Source organism: Aptenodytes forsteri, unplaced genomic scaffold (assembly GCF_000699145.1).
Source record: "Aptenodytes forsteri isolate BGI_AS27 unplaced genomic scaffold, ASM69914v1 Scaffold256, whole genome shotgun sequence".
In the NCBI taxonomy this organism is placed as follows: domain Eukaryota; kingdom Metazoa; phylum Chordata; class Aves; order Sphenisciformes; family Spheniscidae; genus Aptenodytes; species Aptenodytes forsteri.
The window spans coordinates 1,826,781-1,847,240 of NW_008795021.1; the positions used below are offsets into that span (position 1 = coordinate 1,826,781).

The following is a 20,460-nucleotide window of genomic DNA, read 5'->3' on the forward strand; positions in this document are numbered from 1 at the left end:
CTTTTTTATAAGCCCCCTTTAAGTACTGATAGGCTGCAATAAGGTCTCCCCGAAGCCTTCTCTTCTCTAGGCTGAACAACCCCAACTCTCTCAGACTTTCTTCATAGGAGAGGTGTTCCATCCCCCTGATCATTTTCGTGACCCTCTTCTGGACCCGCTCCATCAGGTCTGTGTCTTTCTTGTGCTGAGGGCTCCAGAGCTGGACGCAGTACTGCAGGTGGGGTCTCACCAGAGCGGAGTAGAGGGGCAGAATCACCTCCCTCGACCTGCTGGCCACGCTTTTTTTGATGCAGCCCAGGATACAGTTGGCCTTCTGGGCTGTGAGCGCGCATTGCTGGTTCATGTACGCTTACTAGAACTTATACCAGTCCACTTTCCATGATAAGAGTTGATGGATCTTAATGTTCCAAAAATTCTCCTGGGGCAGTTTTATAATGCCGCTAGGTTTTCCCCTATCCTTTGAACACTTTGCAATTAAAACATTATCACCCTAGAGCCTCACTCCCAGAGAGATGGAGCCCTTCCTGTCTGTATTCCTGAGCCAAAGGTCTTAGCTAGAAAATCAGAATGCTCAGCCAAGACTTATCCCAGACCCATCATGTAAGCCCTTTACATGTCAGGAGTTTGTGCTAGACTTTAGAAAGCTGTTGACACTTCATAGAAAACTTTGAAAAAGCCCATTCTATTTCAAGAGCTCTCATGTATTCTAGTGTCCCTGTCCACCATCTGTATCACTGAATTGGTTACCAGAAACACATAAAAACAGGGGTCTGGCTTTGTGCCTGCTGGCTATTTCCCAAATTAAATCAATTCTCTCTGTACTGAAATCACATTCACTATAGCTGATTATTTGTATGATGGTGTCACCTAGAGGCTCCATCTCCAGTCACAGCTCCCTTGTGGTAGGCAGAGCACAAAAGTAGTTCTAGGCATACGTTGTTTAAAGTATGAATAAATAATAAAAAGAGGATGTGGAGGAATGGAATGCAAGAGTAATCATGGTGGATCAGGTGGTACTTTGCAAATCTTGCATTTACAAGGAACCCATTATTATGTCACAAGAAGAAAACAGTGTTTCTAGAGGAAGTATTCACAAACAGATGAAATCCTAAAATACAAAGAATTTAGTCATCTCAACATCCTTGAAGATAATAAAAGATAGAAGGTAAAAAAAATAAATATATATAAAGAGATACAATGCCCTATAGGGTTTTCTGCGAAATATGCAGTGCTCTTTAACTACAATAAGAAGTGCATACTGAAGAAACTGCCAGAGAACAAACATCTTCATATATTTCTTTTAAATACATGTATAAACACTGTCACAGCAAATGAAAATGAGGCAGCAAAGCAGTCAAAGAAACAACTTGGTTTAATGACTGGCTGACCTAGGAATATGCAATATGACTGTTCAATGTCACCTGTTCTCATCTGATCCAAATTCTATCCAGGTAATACCTCGTGGCTGCTCTGTGATCTCTGAGGTGATGCTTCAGCAGTCTCAGCTCAGTTCTTAGTAGGTGTTAACTGAACAAGTAACATCATCCCAAATGTACCACACACACCCCTCTTATTCAGCAGAAAGAATAGAATTAGACTGGCCAGAAAACTCATCACCTCTTTCAACTCCAGAATGATGCTCACATTATATTATATCACCAAATTCATAACTATAAGACATATTGGCAAATGAAAGACCACAAAGATACTTGCACAATAAGACAAAACCCCAGTTGAATTTATCATTATGTAAACATGGATTTTGACTCCTGCCAAAATTGTTCCGAGCAAAGTTTATTAATAGAGATGACCAAAGAATGATTACTTCTATTTCATGGTGTTTTCAGCACTTCAGAACTTCCTTCTCTTTTTACAAAAGAAAGAAGTCTCTACTTCTTGATCAAAAGCAAAGCATTCTGTTCATGAAAGGTAAGAGTAATGGGCAGTTGTCACAGTCTGTTACTAGAAGTTAGAATGTGGAAGGCATGGGTTCAATTTTCAAGTCTGTCCACAGTTCTCCATATAGCTAAGAAGCCAAAGAAGCCTTTGAGCTTTTTCCTGTATTTCACACAAACTCTTCCATATACCTCTAACATTTAGGGTACCGCTATCTTTATGCATACCAGTGAAAAAATACCACCTGGTCAGCAACAATTTTGCACAAAAAGATCTATGACTCTATTTATTGACTTATGAATTGCTTCTTAGTTTAACTATTGCCATTTTTACAAAGTAATTCTTTTATTCTCTTTAGTTATACGTTCATATCTCAGACATTAGTAAATCCATATAAACAAATGGATAATTTAGGTCATTTTAAATAATTTAAAAGCTGTATAGACAAAGAGGTGTATGAGATGCTCCAATTGAATTACCTACCTTGTGCACACATTCAAGGACAAATGGTTTTTATCGTCTTTGTCATCCTTTACATCAACATTCAAGTCAAAGGCTTCTTGTTTTCGGACAGATCTGAGCCTCTGATCAGTGTGTTTTGTGTTGTAAATAACATTGAGCTGTGGATTGCAAGTAAAGACATTAGATGACATATGTAAAGCAAATCTGTGTGGTTAAAACACTACGTTTGTAACAGTATAACACCAGAGGAGTGCTCACATGAGACAGGATACATGGCCTTGTATCTGACAGCTGCACCCATGAGATTCATAGGAATTCTCTGAAAGAAATATCCTTTCTGAACACTTTGTAATGCAGCAGAACCAATGCAATTAGCAGGACACAACTGAGGCAAACACAAGGGAGCTCTAGGACAACCGGCAATTTTCTCCCTAGTTGCTGTCTACTGGTTTATAATGTGTGCAGCTACTTCCTGACAGCGTGAAATGGGATGAATAAAGGCAAACTTCAGAGACCGACACCCACTGGGTTAAAAGACACAGGCTGTATATGAAAGCAGAGCAAGAGCAAATACGTAGCGTATGTACAGAATTTGTCTTCAGTCTTCATGTCATAGCATTCATACACTCAAAACAGATGAGGAATAGCATGTTACTCCAAGCTCAGAACAACACAGTCTTCTTGCAGTTAAGTAAGTAGTTTCATCATATGCTTCTTCTGTGCAAAGACAAATTTACAGTCTTCAGTCTGCCTCAAGAACAGAGCTCTCACCCTTTCTGCTCAACAACTGCCACGCTCTGCTAAGTAAGCCAAGTAAGGAAGTATGACAGGATGTCCAATGGAAGACAGTAACATTAATACAAAATAAGCTCATCTGTTAGGCACTGTTTGAAGAGTTTCCAATTCTTCTAGTGTAGACATGCATAAGATGCTTGAAACAGTGGTAGAAGAGAGGTAAAAACAGAAGCCCTTAGAAGAGGTCTGAATAATTAGGAGATAGCCTGATTATCTCAATATCCTATAAAATTACCAATGCCAACAGCCAAAGCAGAAATGCTGGAGCTGGAATTGAGCAACCAACGAGTACTCTCACGTTATCAGCCATGACAGAAAATTATGCAGTAAAAAACCAGGCTGTATTACCTACAGGATTGAACTCGATGAGGTAAAGAAACAGCTGAATCATTACCTGCAGTGTTTCTTTAAAACTGCCTTGGTACCAGACCGGAGGATGACAAATGTGACAGCAATTTTTAAAAGAGTACTGGGGCTCTAGACAACTGTGGATATCAAGTAAACTCGGTACCTGTACCGGAAAACACGGTCGAAACTATAGTAAAGAGTCAAATCAGTGGACAAATGAGTAAGTATGGCACATTGGATAACAGGCTGTTGCTATAAACCCACCAGCCACCTGAATCAAATGAAAAAACGTGGACAACGGAGATCTGTCTAGTATAAGCTACCTGGATGTTACACTGGCATGTCGCTGGTTAGGAAGATTACTAGCCAAAGGTACCAGGACAAAAGAAGCTGCCAAGGGATAAAGGGCTGTTAAAAGACAGGAATAGAGGGTAGGAATGAACATTCATACATGAAAGGAGTGGAATCCTAAAGGAATCTGTGCTGGGTGACCACTGTTAAACATATCCATATATGATGTAGAAAACAGGGTGAATCCTGATGTGATAAAGTTTGCTGATTATACTAATTTATTTGAGGTAGCAAAGACTAGGATTCCTGCAAAGAGTTGCAGAATGAAAGAATTTTTATGTACATAATAATGGGTTTTGAACTGATTACTACCAGATCTGTTTACCATTTAACAAATGGTAAAATAGATGAAATTCAGCCATAAACAGGTAAGTTGGAAGAAGGACACAGTAAAGGTCTACAGAATAATGACCTGCATGGGAAACATGAATAGGAAACAGTTTTTCATGCAATGGAAGATTAAACTGTGGAATTCCTTCCCACAAGATGCTGCAGATACTAAACTGCACAAGTGTTCAAGGGCAAAATAGACAACTTCATGGAATCAAAATTTTCTAAGCCCACAGAAACTATATCCAGCTGAAGGTCTCAAATAATACATGGTAAGAGGTGGAAGACAGGTAATATATTACATGTATTTATCTTCTTATACTCTCTCCTGAGCATCCACCTCTGGCTGTTGTGGAACACTGGGCTAGACTGAGCTTTGCTCAGACCCAACACAGTCCATCTTATGCCTTCTCTCTAAATACAAGAACTAGGGGAGCAGATTCGAAAGGAGAAAGAGGTAGTGCTTCTTCATGCAATATACTATTACCTGCAGAACTACTTGCCGCAAGAAGGTGTGGTTGTTAGAAATATTTAAAAAGTTACGCATTTATGGAAGAAAAAAAGAATCTATCAAGGAAATATCTACCAAGCCAGAGAGAGCACACAGAGATGACCTGTGGATTGGGAAGGCCCTGTGTTGCAAATTGGTGAAGGGCAAGAGAGTATACCAGTGAGATATCACTTCATGCTTGCCCTGTTCTAGTAGCCTTCACTGGTCATCCTCTCTCTAATGGCCACTATGGGATACAGGATAATGAACTATATCAGTTGTCCCAGCACATCTACTCTAGCATACTCGTGTACTTTTACCCAATAAAAGACACCAAAAATGAAATTTAACTTTGAGAAAACATTCTAAGGTACTTCAGACTGATTAACACCCTATGCGATGTTGATGGTAGCTGCGGCATCCCTTTGCTGTGGCATGAACAGGACACCACCTCTGACAAGAGAATGGGTTGCTGACTCAGCACTTCAGTGTGATGAATCAGAAAGCTCAACTTTCAAAATGCTAGAATGACAAAATCAAATACAAGAAACTAAGAAAATATTTACTATCAAAGAACAGTTGACATTATTTGGCAAAATAGTGATTTTCACCAACAACAGAACAGTAAGTTTGCATACAGTTTTCACATACAAACTAATAATCATTATCTGTTCCCTTAGTCATCAAGATAAAACACATGGCAGGGCAGGGGGGGATCTTCTTTGATTTTGATAGAAAAATAATCAGAAAGTGGCTCAAATAACTCCCCTTGCAAGACCCCTACATGCACTTTGCTTGGCTAAAGAAAAGGGAATGAAGAGTGCTTCTGGAAAATCATAGTCCCTTTACAACAGTTTCTGGCAGCAAATGGAAAACTGTCAGTCCAAATTTAAAGATATGACAGGGACTTGTCCAAGTTACAGGTTAGCAAGTCAGTTATAGGCTAGCAAGACTGTGCAAACAGAGGAGTCTTTAATTCCTGATTTTTGCTTTTGCTGCTATGTCTCTCACTCCTTGATATGAAAGTTACGCTCTTTCTTTCAATCTACACACAATTCCCGTTGCCCTGCCCTGCATTGCTGAATTTAGCATGCTGTATGAGTATCAGAGCCAATTCTGTACAGGCACTCAGGACAACCGTGGTGCAACAGTGAAGATTTATCCTGCACAACTGCTCCGCAGGAGAAGGTAGTACCAAGGATGAAGCCAATCTAGAAAGCCTGCCAGTTAAAGGCATGCAGAAAGTTTGGTAAAGACAAGCTGGCGGTGCCTCAACGATCTGTCATCACAGAAACAAAGCTGTTTTAACTTCTGCCAGAAAAAGCTAATGAATGGGAATTTACTGCCAAAGCAGGATGTCTGAAACCACATACTGAACAGGTCAATCAGCTAGTATTTTCATGGAATAAGTTATCGCTGTTAACGGTCTGACTTTCCTTTCCTGATTTCTCATGACAATGAAGGAAAAATCTTTTTCACAACACAGAGTTTAATTAAAGCAGCCTTCTTTATACACTCTTACTTTGGGGACAGAAGACTGTTATACAGAAACTAGCATTAAATCAACAAAACGAGCAACTGCATTTCTTCTTAACCCTTTTAAGAAGCAGCTGCCAAAGCTGAAGGCGGAACTGGTCCATTCTTGTCATACTGCAACCAGTTCTGGTGAGAGGCCCAAGAAGAGAAAACTAAAAGCTAATCTGCATGTGAGAGATGCTTGTAACAGTATCTGACCCAATCAACTGCACTACGTTTCAAAAAAACATGACTCATTTATAATGTCCTAATCAATGTCTCTTTCCCTATCCTTTGTGTTCTTCAACTAGCAGCACAAATGTGCTTGACTGAGGGCATGAATTCAATGAAATCATCTCCAATATTTTTCTGTCCCTTTTTGACTACTTAGTATCCACTCAAATGGTAACAGAGAAATATGTGTGCATTTCACAGCGTACCTTTTTCAGTACCATCACACTGAATAACATTCAGTCCCTTGCCTAAGTCCAGTAAAAATACACTGAGTGGAAAAAAAATTCAGTGAGTTTCAGTAATGAGTAACAGGTGATTCTCAGTTTTTTCCTCACTCCCTCTCTATACATGACCAGGAGATCAAGGAGATCTTGTTCACCTATGCACTTTGCCCATACCCATCCTCCTTGAGCCTGCCCACCCTCCCCTCACTGCTAGTCCTGGATTTCAGTTGCGTTCTCCTTCCTTCCAGAAGGCATGGGCCACGCCAGATTTTTGAAGCATTTACCAAGGCCAGTTCACAGTGGTTCCAGACAGCAGGGAGGTTTTTCCTTCAAGACTTTCAGCAGGCCGCCTAGGGAAGATCGCTTCTTCAACTCCTTTCTCTAGAGAGTGCCTTTCATATACCCTAACCCTACAATCATCCCGTCTTTCCTCTTGCACGGCCAGTGCCTTAGGTCATCCATAGTATGTGCCCACATAATGAAGGGATGAGCTAGGAGACTTTGTTGACAGCAGGACCACAAAGCTACAAGTAAATGTCTGCTTTTGCAATTATACTATCCAAAATAAATACATTTTACGAGATCCTGCAGGGTCAAGAGTGAATGAACTGCCAACTCGCACACACAGACAGGGAGATTTCACAAAAAAAATGGGTTTTTTTCCTAAGAATCCATTCTGTTGGGAAAGCAGCCTTTTCCATTAATGGACCGAATCTTGTGTTTTGTGATATTTAAATGAGTTACTGTTTTGACATGCTACATTTGGCCAGAAAGTCAAATCCCAGAACAGTGAATCTCACCACTGTACTTTGGCGGGCCTAAGACAATGAAACACAGCTGAAGAAATGTGATCGCAATGTCATATGCTATCTGATTTATTAAATGTGACCCAGATCTAGCTTGTGTCTGGGAAAAAGCGACATCTCATTCAAATGGCATCAGTGCTCTTTCTTTTGAAATACCAGACCTGCCAAAGGAAGCAGAAAGAATTGATCCCAGCAAATAAAAGGTTTTGGAGAAGCTACTCCAGTGTGTTAAGTACAATATTTTGAATCAAGTCACAGTATCTCTGACTCAACGCTGCAGGAAAAAAGGCAGCAGCACAAAGACCTAAATGAAGAAGATAACCTGGCATTGGTTCCTGAACACCGGTTATTTGGGAGCACATTTGCATGTTCATACAACAAACCAGGAACTGAAACCATGGTGCTATACATCCCCGGGAGCCCTCTAACCACAGAGTCAACTACTGGCTCTTCTGCGTGGAAGACTTCTGCTCAGTCTTCACCAGACATGCTGGTTTGGATGTGAAATCTTCCTGCTGGCAAAACGTAGTTGGAACCAATGTGCTTCCACAAAAGGCATTCATTTCAACAAATCAGCATCTTCCAGCAAGAAACTATTTGCTGAAACGTTTTTGATCAGCTTGCCTGACAAATTAGTTGACTTAATATCAGGGAGTATTTCTCAACAATGATTAAGGTTAAGTAGTCTTAACTGTTCTGGAGCCCCACTTCGTTACATTCCACATACACACACACACTGAAACCACAGATGTGTGAACGCAGTCCTGCTGAGATGTTCATTCCTATCTTGGCCTGCAGGACTGAATCTAAATTATCCTCTGAAACTTTTGAACTTTGCTGTAAACTTCATTTGCACTTCTGGGAATTAATAAACACGGGTCACGATTTATGGCACTGTGGGTTTTGCAGACTGGTGCTGAATGAATGAGGTGTATCTCTAGCTGTGAAGGTTTCTTTGTAAAGGTCTTTTATCCAAAAGCGTATTTACCAACCATCACCATGATTTTTTGTTTCCCAGATGCATAAGAACACTGAAGTGAAGGTCAGGTTGGAAGGAATTTGAGATGGAATCTGACCTGGCATAAAACTTCGAGACCATTAAAGGCAGCCTAAGTTCAGTTTTCCCAAGTACGACTAGAAGGAGTCTATTAGGAACTCTGTCTGGTTTTGCGATATGCTCAGCAATTATGAGTTTATCTACATACTTCCAGTAAAATGACTCTCTCATGCTCAGAGACTAAAATTTCTTTATTATCCATAGCTCTTCAAAGGTCTTCTCTTTCACCTGTGTAGTTCTAAGCCACTATCATGGACAGGACAGCAGGAAAGAGAGACCCATTAGCGGCCATATCAAATCAGATCCAATACTGTCTTTTCATATGATATTTCTCATAGGGTTAGGGAAAATCTTGGAAACGGAATTTCTTCAGAACATAATCTCTGTTATGGGCGAAGAGCAAGCAGCTGAAAAGCATAAAAAGGCTATTTACAGTTTGCTAGTTCTAAATACAGTATGCGCTGATCCCAGCTTAATTTGTTTAAATATAAGTAAAGATGTTTGAATTTATAGTACCGAAACACAGTCTTCCACAGGACAGGCAGAGAGGGGATCACTATACCTCCTTCCACTCTTTGCCATGCCCCCACTGTTGGCTGATGCTAAGCATCTATTACTGTTGGCAGTTTGCAGGATCCTTTGACTCTGTCTTTCATGCTATTTCAGAACCGTGTAAAAATTGCTGGAGAACCTGGCCATAATACTCTCTTATTTTTAGCTTTTGCACTATTGTTGTATTCTACTTCAATAAAAGGAAAATAACTCTAATAACTAGAAGTGTAATCTTGTTCTGTACTGATCTGTGCCTTACCGCGGTTTACCACAGGTTCCTGATGAGGCATTTCTGCCTGGTCCACACACCTTTTTCACTCTGACCTTTGTGCCTGCCAATGTACCACTGCAGTCCTTTGTCTTGCAAACGGACACTGCATTTCTGCAGGAGGACAGGTCTGCTTTGATATGGCTCTGGCCCATGGAAGTGCCCCAAAACTGTCAATCATCCAGCAGTACTTAAAAGGCCAGGCCATCGGACATAAACAATCACATGAATATGTCCATTCACACAATATTTGGTTCACAGCATTCTTCAATTAGTAAAGTGCTTCGGTACTGATTTAAGACATTTCAGAAGATTGTTCTTATTAACATGTTTTATAAAGCTTCCAAAATATACCTTCCTTATAGAGAGCATATCTTTAGCAAGAATAACTGCATTGTGTACCTGAAAGACAGCAAATCCTGTTCCCTCTGCTGCCACTGTAATTGTCATTGGTTGTGCAGGGGCAATCTGAAAGAAAGATGAGTAAAACAGTATTTTCAAAGTACTTTCAGTCAGCAGACTTTACAAAAGTATTCCTCTCTTTCTACAGTACCTCCTTGGTCTGAAGCAGAAAACGGTTTTGAGTATCAACTGAAAATGTTTCCGGAGTTTTCAAAGAAGGTGCTGTCACTGTTACATCCATTTCTGCTTTGCTTGCAGTAGTGAGAGTTGCGAATAGACTCAAGGCTTGCAGAGCCACCACTGTGTCCTGTTGAGAGAAACAAATCCTTCCGTATTAAACAGAAGAAACCTGTGCAGTGAACTACCTGTGTATAGGCCATGCCTTGGGGAGCTCACAGTCCCTGCATTGTCCCATTTGTTGATTATGCTGGAGTCTTCATGCAGCCACCTCCACATCTCTGTTGGGATTCCACTGGCATGAAGGATCCCAGCACAGAAGAGGGATGGCAACACAGAACAAGTTAGCTACTGTGACATGCAATGGAGAATGGGGTAGGAGCCAGCTAAGTAAGCTTTCCTCTTGTGCAAGGTATGTGGAACACCTGACACGCTGGTGGACACAACAGTCAGAATTACACACCACGCGGACAGTGAAGAGAAAGCCAATGAGGAAAGTAATGATACTGCTACTTTCTAGATTTATTTAGTGACTATGCATTAAATATCCAGTACTGCACAGGAGTTATTCAGGGTACCTTGATCACCGAAGCAAATGCTATAGGTCTGAAAAAGTATTAACATTATTAAAAAAAGCCTGAAATGAGTTTTTATCAGACCCCCGGCAACAATTTCAAAGGGGTTCAGCGCAGTTTTTATACTCTATATTTGATCAAGACATTTTGTGCAGTTGTTTAACCACTGCAGAATATGCTTATAAACACATTATCATATATATATCTAAAATTCTCTTTTGTTTATCTTTGTGTATGATTGCAGGCTTAGCTCTCCAGGTTTTGAACACAAGAGGCAGTTTTTGAACATTTGGTCCAGCACAGTTTAGTGAATGAGAATTTTAACATCCACTATTTTCTGGAAAAAAATACAGTAATCAATTATATCTCTAATGCTTCTCAGGGATTTTTGCTGTTCGTGTAGTTCATTTTGCACCTATTTTTAACCAGTGACAGTGAAGGAATTGGCCTTGCAGGCTCAGCATACAGAGTTGTTTTATTCATTCTTAGGTCACTTCTAGTAACAACATTCTAACGTAACAGAAGCTCATTAATTACAACATGGTGACTGTGCCATACCTTAAGGTACAGGCACGTGCTGCCTATTCACTCTAAATGATTAGAAATCACTCTCCTTCCCGTGCCACGTCCTCATTTGAGATGACCTGCTTCACTGATTAAAATTCAGAAAGATCAGCTGATGAGCAACAGTGCCGAAGTTGCTGGTAAACTGCTGAACCACTACAGCTGGGATCCCAGCTCCAGTGCTTAACATGGTGTGACAAAATAGATGCAACTAATGGGCTACAGGAAGATTTAATAGTCTGGAGTAAGTGGCAGACTTTTTCAGTAGGAGGCCAATATTTACCCTGAAAGAATGTCTTCGATTACTCCTTTGCAGAAGACAGTGACGAAGCATCTGAATGACTGCCCTTACTCAGACTACTCATATGTCAGTTTCTGATGAAGATCTATGGCTTGGAAGCCCAAACTTACAAAACTTCTTTCACACTGAAGTGAATGAAACTACAGTGACCTATCACATCTATATATCTGATCTATCTTATAGACCTAAGGAGCTATAAGATCTTGTTGAAGAATCTGATTTTAAACATCTGAAAGCAGAAATATGCTTGCCCTTACCTAAGTTGTGGAAACCAAGGAATACCTTGAAGCACCTTTTCCAAGTCCTTACAATTACATCTCTCACATTTACATTTCTCACCCTGAATTGATAGAAAGTTCAAGATGTCTAGAAATGCTATCTGCCATAGCTGAAGGTGACTTCAGAGCTTTTCCACATCCTAGGCTTAAATGACTCTCAGAAACACAGGTGAAAAACAAGAGGGCAAAGAACTACCTACAGAGAAGATAAACGTGCCCCTTGGTATGCTCTAAAGCAGAAGGCATACCTAAGGCTTTTCACCAGGAAACATTCACAGCTGAAGCACAAGGTGCACAGCTCAGTATGACAATGCTGTGTCCAATACACAACCTGAAAAGTTAGGGAATACGGTCTCAACCCAGACTCATAGGCCCCTCTTGCCCAGCAACACAGTCTTTGCAGAATTTGCTGCTCTTCCCTACCATTTAAATCTACATTCATATATATGCTATTTTTTGTATGGATTGTTTTCCCGTGTATATGTCATATGTACATTTTATGCTCAAACATTAAAAGCATTATAAAGCAAAATATACTGATTGCAAATTCATAGTAAGCTATACCACGTATACAAATTGCAGTGAGTTATCATACCCTAACTTACAAAACATCACACATGCAACTGATTACTTTCTTCCTTATTGTTTAACAATATATTAAGTTTCTAATGTAATAAACTCATGGAAGGAAACACTCCAAACATTTTTTTAAAGCAATCTTAGAAGTTAACAAAAAGTATGGGGTCATTTCCACAAATTAAAAAGGCATTTAGGGGGACCTTGGGGGTAGAGAGACATTGGAGTAATTTTGAAATCAAAATAGTTTAGACTATGGAAGAACAAAAGGATTAAATTCATTTCTTAACTTCACCCTCAGGGGTAAATGCTGGATTTTCAAACTTTCAAGTAAAAATAGTTTCTGGAGAATAGAGAAAAGCTTTTTCAACTCATTTAGTGCTTCAATCAGCCTCTTCAAATAATAAGCAAGAATTAACACATTAGAAAAATACTAGAACCTCAGGGAAACCAAGCTGGTTGTTAACTTGCATTTTATTTAGTAAAACTAGTTTCTCTCAGATTAATACCAACAAACATTTGAAAATAATGACGCCTGTACAGCTTGGTACCAAGCAGTATTAAGAAATGTGGCATTTTACTGTGACCAGCATTTGTAGTTAATTTAAGAGCTAGTTTAAACTAATGCAATCCAAAGTACTATATAAATTTTCTGGTTGCCAGCACAGCTTACAAGATGTGGTTTCAATAACATGGAAACCTCCTGGAGATAATGTAGAGCTTCCAAATTTCATGGCCCATCAAAAATCTACGTAATAATGAGGACAAAGTACATTATTAAGTTAAGACCAACTGCCAACAGAGTCACTAGGTTAGGGTGTTTCTCTAAAACCTACTCCCCTTTCTTATCTTAGTTAATAGCCTTTCAGGAGTTTGAGGACCCACATATGGAAAGAATAGAAAGAGGTTTATCTCCTTGGAAAGAAAGTAAGCACAGATATTTATCACACTTGCTTGGAAAATCTGATTAATTATTTTTCCATGGGCATCACTTCTTCTTCTTAATTTAAGATCTTTTTTTATTAATATTTTATATAATCAAGGTGACCCTCTAATTCTGTTTTTTATTATACTTGCCAAAATACTAAAACTGGTAGGCCAGGTTTAAGATGTCAATATCGCAAAGAATGCAAGCCTGCACGTAACCAAGGCTGTTACAGCAAAACAAAATTCAGTAATTGTTATGTAAAAAAACAAATGGTCCCTTTTTTCTTCTTCTTTTTTTTAATATACAGTGCTCATTTAGAAAGTATAACAAAGCCCCTTGAGACAAGATATTACCTGAGTAGATGAAAATCCCCCAAGGTGATTTCTTTGCTGACTTAACCATTTCATAATAGGGATCCCCTTTGCTAATCTGTCTTGATGAAAGTGCGAGAGCAGAGCATATGCTGCAAGTTCAATATCGATGGACCGTGGCTGCCATGAATCAGAAATTTCCGAAGCAGGTGTTATCCAGAAGCGAAATTCTCCTGCAAAAGGAACCAATAATAACCTCAGATCCACAGACTGAAGTCTTTGGACTTCTGGGAAAGACTTAAGGGAAATAATTAACGCTTACATATGGGATCGAGCAAGGTTCTTTAAAACTGTGTTAATGTTTAGGTGTATGTCCCATAAAGGACTGAATTAAGCACTTCCTCAGCCATGGCTGAATCTAGATACAAAAAAAGCTGGAGTCCCAATAGTCACTCCCATTGATTTCAGTGAACTTTACATTGATCCTTTTGTTGTCAGCCTGAAGTGCTCATGTAAAGGAGCCCTTGTGAAAAGGCCACCTTGTTGCTGGGGTGCTCCTTTCTCTTCGGGACTAGAGAAGGCACCTCAGACAGCACGGCTGCTCATGAAGCTCATTCTTAAGTGAAGCCTTCCAAAAAAGTGACTTCCTCCCTTCTCAAAAGTGACTGTCTGAAAGGCCTAACTCAGTAAACACAGAGGAACACCCAAGAGGCTCCATTTCTAGGCTAGAACATGAATTCCTTTGGATTTTTCAAGAGGACAGTTACTATTTTGAACCAAAAACTTCCATTTCTTATACTCCATATGGTCTGTTCTTCCCCCAAAACAGGGAACAAAATTCAGTTGTGCTGAACTCGGAAGAGGTTAAACATGATGAGATGATGGGTCCCTACAGAAAATGCAACACACCTCTGTATTGTCTTACAGAAAGTCCAATCCTTCAACTCTTCATTCTGATACTGATTTTAACTAATTGCCCCCCCACACCCTCCTGATCTATCCGAACTACTTTGGAATAGCTAACCCTATCCATCTCTCTTTAACCAGGCTGATCTTACAAGCGCACATAATAACATGGAAAAACTGACAAATAATGTTCTTCAACAGCGCCATGGTACTCCCATCAGGAACACAGTAATTGAGACTGAAAGGCCTAGCTTTGTCGTGAATTGTCATTCATTTATGGACACTTTTCATTAAGGCTGTCTTGGAAGTTCTTAGTTTATTCTCTATATCATACTCAAAACAGATTTGAATTCAGAAGGATTCTCTTCATCTCCAATTCTATATGCAGCTGTAGATATATGATAGGTATTCTTAAATTTGACAAAAATCCATCTATACAACTGTGTAAGATAGTTGTGCAATACCTTGGTGTTCTGCCCTCTGGTTCAGTATATTCAGTGCTTCCTTTGCTTTTGTACTTTTCGCCGAAGACAACGCATATGTCACAAGTGCCAAAGTGTAATTATCCGAAATGCCTTCTTCTAATTTACCTTCTAGAAAGTTTGTAGCACTCTTGATGACATAAGCATGCTGGAAATGAAGATCATACTGAAGAATGTACAGTGAATAAAATATACATTGAAATATTATAATTTAAAAGAAAAATTTGTACAGAAACAGAAACATTACTATCACCAAACAACAACCAAGAAATACTGAAAATCTCTTTCAGAGTGACAGGCATGAACCTCAAAGGCAAACCTTTTGATCTGGCACTGTCTTTTATGAACGTGAGTAATCTCAATGAAATCAATTGGAATGACTTAACATCTCTAAGGATAGTTCCCCCCATAAATTTCTTTGCAAGTTCTTGGACTAAAGCCACGACAGTATGCTTGCTAAAAGCAACTGCCTTTAGATTTTGCAAAGCCACTTAAAATTGAAGGGCCTAACAGCACAGCTTTGTATTGTCTCAGGTAGATAAGCCAAAGTACAGGGAAGTTTAACAAAATCAGGTTAAATTTTGTCTGTGTTCAGATGTCCCTCTGTTTCCGTAAACTACCAAGTGTTTATGTATATGTCATACATACCAGGTAGTATGACAATTTATGAAGTGTTCCAGTAACTACGAATTCTATTTGTGAATTCCAATACCTGTTTATCTGGGGACCCTAGGAGGGATGACATGATGTAAGCTGTGAGAGCGACTGGATTATTGGTGCCTCCTTGAAGATCACTATGTAACACTTTCCCAGGCTCATGAAATTCTCCATTTAATTTCTGATGCCGGACAATCCATTTAGCTGTATCCATGAGTACATCTTGATCAATATCTATGAATGGTCGAGCTTGAAGGAAACATCTTAATACAAAAGCTGATAACCTTGGGGAAAAGGTTAATCAAATATGACAAAATTAGCAACGTATTACAGTTTCTTCTGTTTAAGATGATGTAAGAATACTGTGATGCATAAGGTGTTCTACACACACCTCCCAAGCACAGAGGAAAATACATGCTTCACCCAGACAAGCAAGTAGACTAAGCTTAATCCACCAAAAAATGAAGCTATGTCCTTGTTCCTAAAGATCATCCCTTTTGCAGCTATTACATTTTAAAAATAAATACAGAGTATAGACTCCAAGTCTGCCAGCACGTTTATCTTTATTCAAATGTTGCTCTCCTGCCTCCTGATGCTAGGCTAAAGTGGCAAAAATCATAGTTTACGAAGTAATGCAGTTATGAGTGTGACGTCAATTATCATGATTATCCCTGTAATTGTATCATTGAAACAACCTTTGCTGTTTTATTCATTAATAATCCCAAGTTCTGCTTTGACTCCCTTCTTTGCCAAACATGCATTCATGTAACCTCTCACTGCACTATTTAAGTACCAGAGTTGCCAGTATAGATAAATTACCTTCATTTTCCAATCCATCAATACTGACTCTAAGGCAAATCCTGCTGATGTCAATGAAAGATGCTCACTGACTCCAGAAGGAGCGACTCAATCAGTGGCACAGTAACTGGGATGGTTCTATTTAAAGTCAGCAGCGTGTACTGAAATACGTAAGTATATTTAAACTAACTGAACATGGATTAGCTGAACAAAGTGCTGGAACTTGTCTCTGTTATCTATCTAGCCTCCACTACTATGGTTACTATGCTTCTTAGAGTGAAATTCAGCACTGAAAAGACTTTTTCAGCTGTATTTACAGTCTCAAAAAAAGGAGGTGTAAGAGAGGTAAGTAGGGCAAGTTTTTATCACCAGTAACTCTGTTCACCCCTTACGAAATGCCTCAGTCAGTCTTCTGCCTCCAGTATGGAGAGAACTGAAAATCTGTTTGAAGCAATGACATTCACATAGCCCTAAATGGTTTCAGTCAACTGCAAGAATAAGTCATTTAATTATTATTCTTCATTCCTTTGAGGAAACAACAGAAAAACTTTCAGACCAAGCTATTCCCCTGACTAAAATAATTCATCATTCATCTTTTGCAAAATTAAAAAGCCTTGCCCTAATAATGGCTTTGACAGCATGTTATCCAGCAGAATGACCTTAGAGTTGGCCTAAACACCTAATGAAAACCAGGCAGAAGGCTAACACAGCTGGAAATTTTTACCAGCTTCACAAAAAATTTTTAGTCGCAGGGAAAATATCTAAAATACTCAAATTCCACAGTGAATCTGGCAGAACTACTTACCATGTGCTCCCAGAGGGATCTTCATTTCCAAAGGCACTAAAAGAGCCATCATCCCTCTGGAAAAGCAGCTCTCTCTGGTAGCCTGAATTGGAAAAGCAGAGACAGGTATTGAACACTTTCCTCTCATGCAGGTTCCAGCACAAACTGTCTGCTGATGTGAAGTGAGGCACTTTCTAAGGCTGAGAAGGGCAGAACTTGGGCTCGTATTTCATAAAGAATCTCCTAAAAATGTAGGAATACACAAAACCGCACAGAAGATGATGAGAAAGCGGGCAGCAGTAACACGAAGGATCCATATACAAAAGCAGAACGAGAAGCTCCTGCTCCCACTCATCTGCCACCCAAACTTGACAGCGCGATGCGGAGAGACACGCTCCCATGTAACTCGGTGGCTCCAGGAGCACAGCAGTGAGTGCAGAGCAGAGTAGCAGCTATAGTTCAGTGCTTCGTCACTTTGGGGAGCTGGAGGTGTGCACCTACAGAAACGCTCTATCTTTCCAGCAGAAGGAAGGACGAGCAAAAATGAAGTATTTTCCAACTGGAAGGGCAAGAGTACAACAAAGCTTCAAATGCTGCTGAAAAACAGACCCTTTCAGCAGCTTGCTTTTTACAAAGCAAAGGACTAGCTATCAGAAAAAGCATGCTGGAAGAGGCTGTTCTGAAATGAGTGAAAAATTTCAAAAGACCTGAAGACCCTGAAATCCTCAGAAGGATCCATTTAAAATGTATTTGAAGATTTTTCAGTATCCAGAACAAGTGCAGCTTTCTCCTGACTGCTGAACATCTATAATAAAAGGGCCCTGAGGGCTCACTAGCTGCTCACGACCACCAGCAGCATCCTTACTCAATAGCTGACCAGTGCAGAACCAATGTTTGTTAATGTTAGAAATGAAGAGCTTCCTATGATATGCTACTCACTGTAGTTTCTGATATCTAAAGCCTTCCTTCCCTTACATTTTGCTTGCCATTTGTGTATCCAGAACAATAATCGTAACTATTTACAGCATTTCACAAGACATCTTTTCTTCCTTCCCCCACCTTGTCTTTTTCCTTGGCTTTACTATTTTGCTATTATAATTAAGAAAGTATATTCATTAGTCTAACACCTGACAGGTACAGACACAATACTGAATTAGCCAGGCAGAAGGAAAACCCTCAGTCAACCATCATTAAGTCCTACGCAAATAAATGAATTTACAAATACATCCTGTGAGATCCACCCAACTACAACTGTTCCCCTGCAAAATGTTCCTTGCTTTCACTGATAAAGGATTAATCACACGCTTACACACTATCCTGAATATAGATACACAGTCAGTGTTAATAACTGAGGAACAAATGGCCTGGTCCCTCAATCTAAGTTACAGTGTAAGATGAAATCCTAGTCAGGGTCTCTCTATAATAGAAGAGAGATAAAGATGTGAATCTGAACTGCTACAGTGTACCAGTGCACCCTCCCATATAAACTCTTACCCCAGTAGCATCATGTTTAGTTTTTGTCTCTTTAGAAGAGTTTGAAATTGCAATTTCCACTTAAATATAGGGGGTTTATAATGTATTTAGCACAACAACAGTGGTTAATTACATGATTAAAACTGGTGAAAAAAGAAGCAATGAGTTGCATTTCTCACCAAGGAAAGCAAAAGTCACTGTCAAAGTTTAAGCCTCAAAATAATGTGCTATGAGGAACATGAATATATGTATATATACAAATAGATTGCTTCCTCTTCAAAAGTATCTGACTGCAAGGCCTGAAAACTGAGGTCTTCTGCTTCTTGCAGAACAGGCAATATACAGCAATAAGTATTATAATCACCACCCCGCTAGTAGTGTAAAAGCACTAAACTAAGACCAACAGCCTGCTTAACAAAGACTGCTGAGCAGGCCTTACACAGGGATAAATTTATCTCAGAATTTGTTAAGCTTGGGAGGGATCAGAAAGATGAGCAGAACCAGAGGGAGGATGGAGCGATCACTCAGCTATTTCCTACAGTTTGCTTGCTTTCTTCTCAACGCCAACTCCATTGCAGTCACGCTAAAGTCTCCAAACGTGAGCGTATCTAACACGGGGAAGCCTGCAGAAATGCTGGAACAGGAGACCTGGGGGCTGTGAACCACCGTGTTTGTTCCAACGGACACTCAATCAGACACGAAAAACAATACTTCAAATGTCAACACATACAAGTGGAAAGGGAAGGAAAAGAAGGATCCTATTATGAAGATGTACACTAGTACTCCCAGAGGACTGGCTGAAACCCAAGAGATGTAGGAGGCTCGCTGAGCAAGGCTGAAAGAGGAGTGCATCAGGATGGGAAGGACTTCAGAAATATGTGAAAGACTAAAGGGTCTCACATTTCAAACAGCTTGGAAATACTGCTCAAACTCGTTGCTTGCTTTGGGTCTCGCACCAAAGTTTTCAGACCAACCAGGATTTTCTTTTTATCTGAAGAAGTGATTTCAAGATGGGATCTGTCATTCCCACAACTGAAGGAATTTTTTTAAAAGGCAACTTTTGTTTTACTTTGCCTTTGTTCTAGGTAAATAAAAACTGCTAAAAGAAAGATCATATAGCAGTCTTTGCTAGCGACATGATCGCTTCTTCTCACAAGCATTTAGTCTTAAAATTAATTATATTTACTTCAGATTATGAGGTCACTTTTTCAAATATTTAGTGAATTCTGACATGCGAAATAAAGTCTGTTTTAAATTGAACTTCATGACAATCCTTTCAAAGACTGAGCTTATAAAAGTTACATCTCAAACTAAAGATACATTTCAACTTTAAGGTTACATTTTTAAAAAATCAGTGCAACAACTGAAATCAATTAAGTTTTAAAATAAAACAAAAAAAAACAGAATATTTTTTAGATTGTGAATCTTTTCTATCTTAAGGTTACAAATATTTCAGCATACTTACTGTTTTGGCTACTACAGTGTTAAAAACATGTACCTAAATTCAAAGCCCCAGAAACAAGTTAAGTAACACAATGCTTTGTATAAAAGTGACATTTAATCCTATAATTTTCACTTGCTTTGAAATAAATTTAATAAATCTGTGTCCTGCTTTCAGCTGGGATAGAGTTAATTTCCTTCCTAGTAGCTGGTACGGTGCTGTGTTTTGGATTTAGGATGAGAACAATGTTGATAACACACCGATGTTTTAGTTGTTGCTAAATCGTGCTTATGCTAGTCAAGGACTTTCCAGCTTCCCATGCTCTACCAACTGAGAAGGCTGCAGGTGCACAAGAAGCTGGGAGGGGGCACAGCCAAACTGGCCAAAGGGACATTCCATACCATGTGACGTCATGCTCAGTACATAAACTGGGGAAAGCTGGCCGGGGGGGCCACTGCTCGGGGACTGGCTGGGCATCG

General features: G+C 39.5%; 1 protein-coding gene across 1 annotated transcript in view; it reads right to left on the minus strand.

Annotated features, from left to right (window-relative positions):
* CD109 (CD109 molecule) overlaps positions 1-20,460 on the minus strand; it is an 85,967-nt gene that overhangs the window by 6,296 nt on the left and 59,211 nt on the right. The window contains 7 exon segments of the mRNA XM_019471130.1: positions 2,380-2,516; positions 9,731-9,796; positions 9,882-10,037; positions 13,483-13,673; positions 14,811-14,976; positions 15,541-15,769; positions 17,089-17,170. Of these exon segments, the coding sequence (XP_019326675.1) occupies positions 2,380-2,516; positions 9,731-9,796; positions 9,882-10,037; positions 13,483-13,673; positions 14,811-14,976; positions 15,541-15,769; positions 17,089-17,170 (1,027 nt within the window).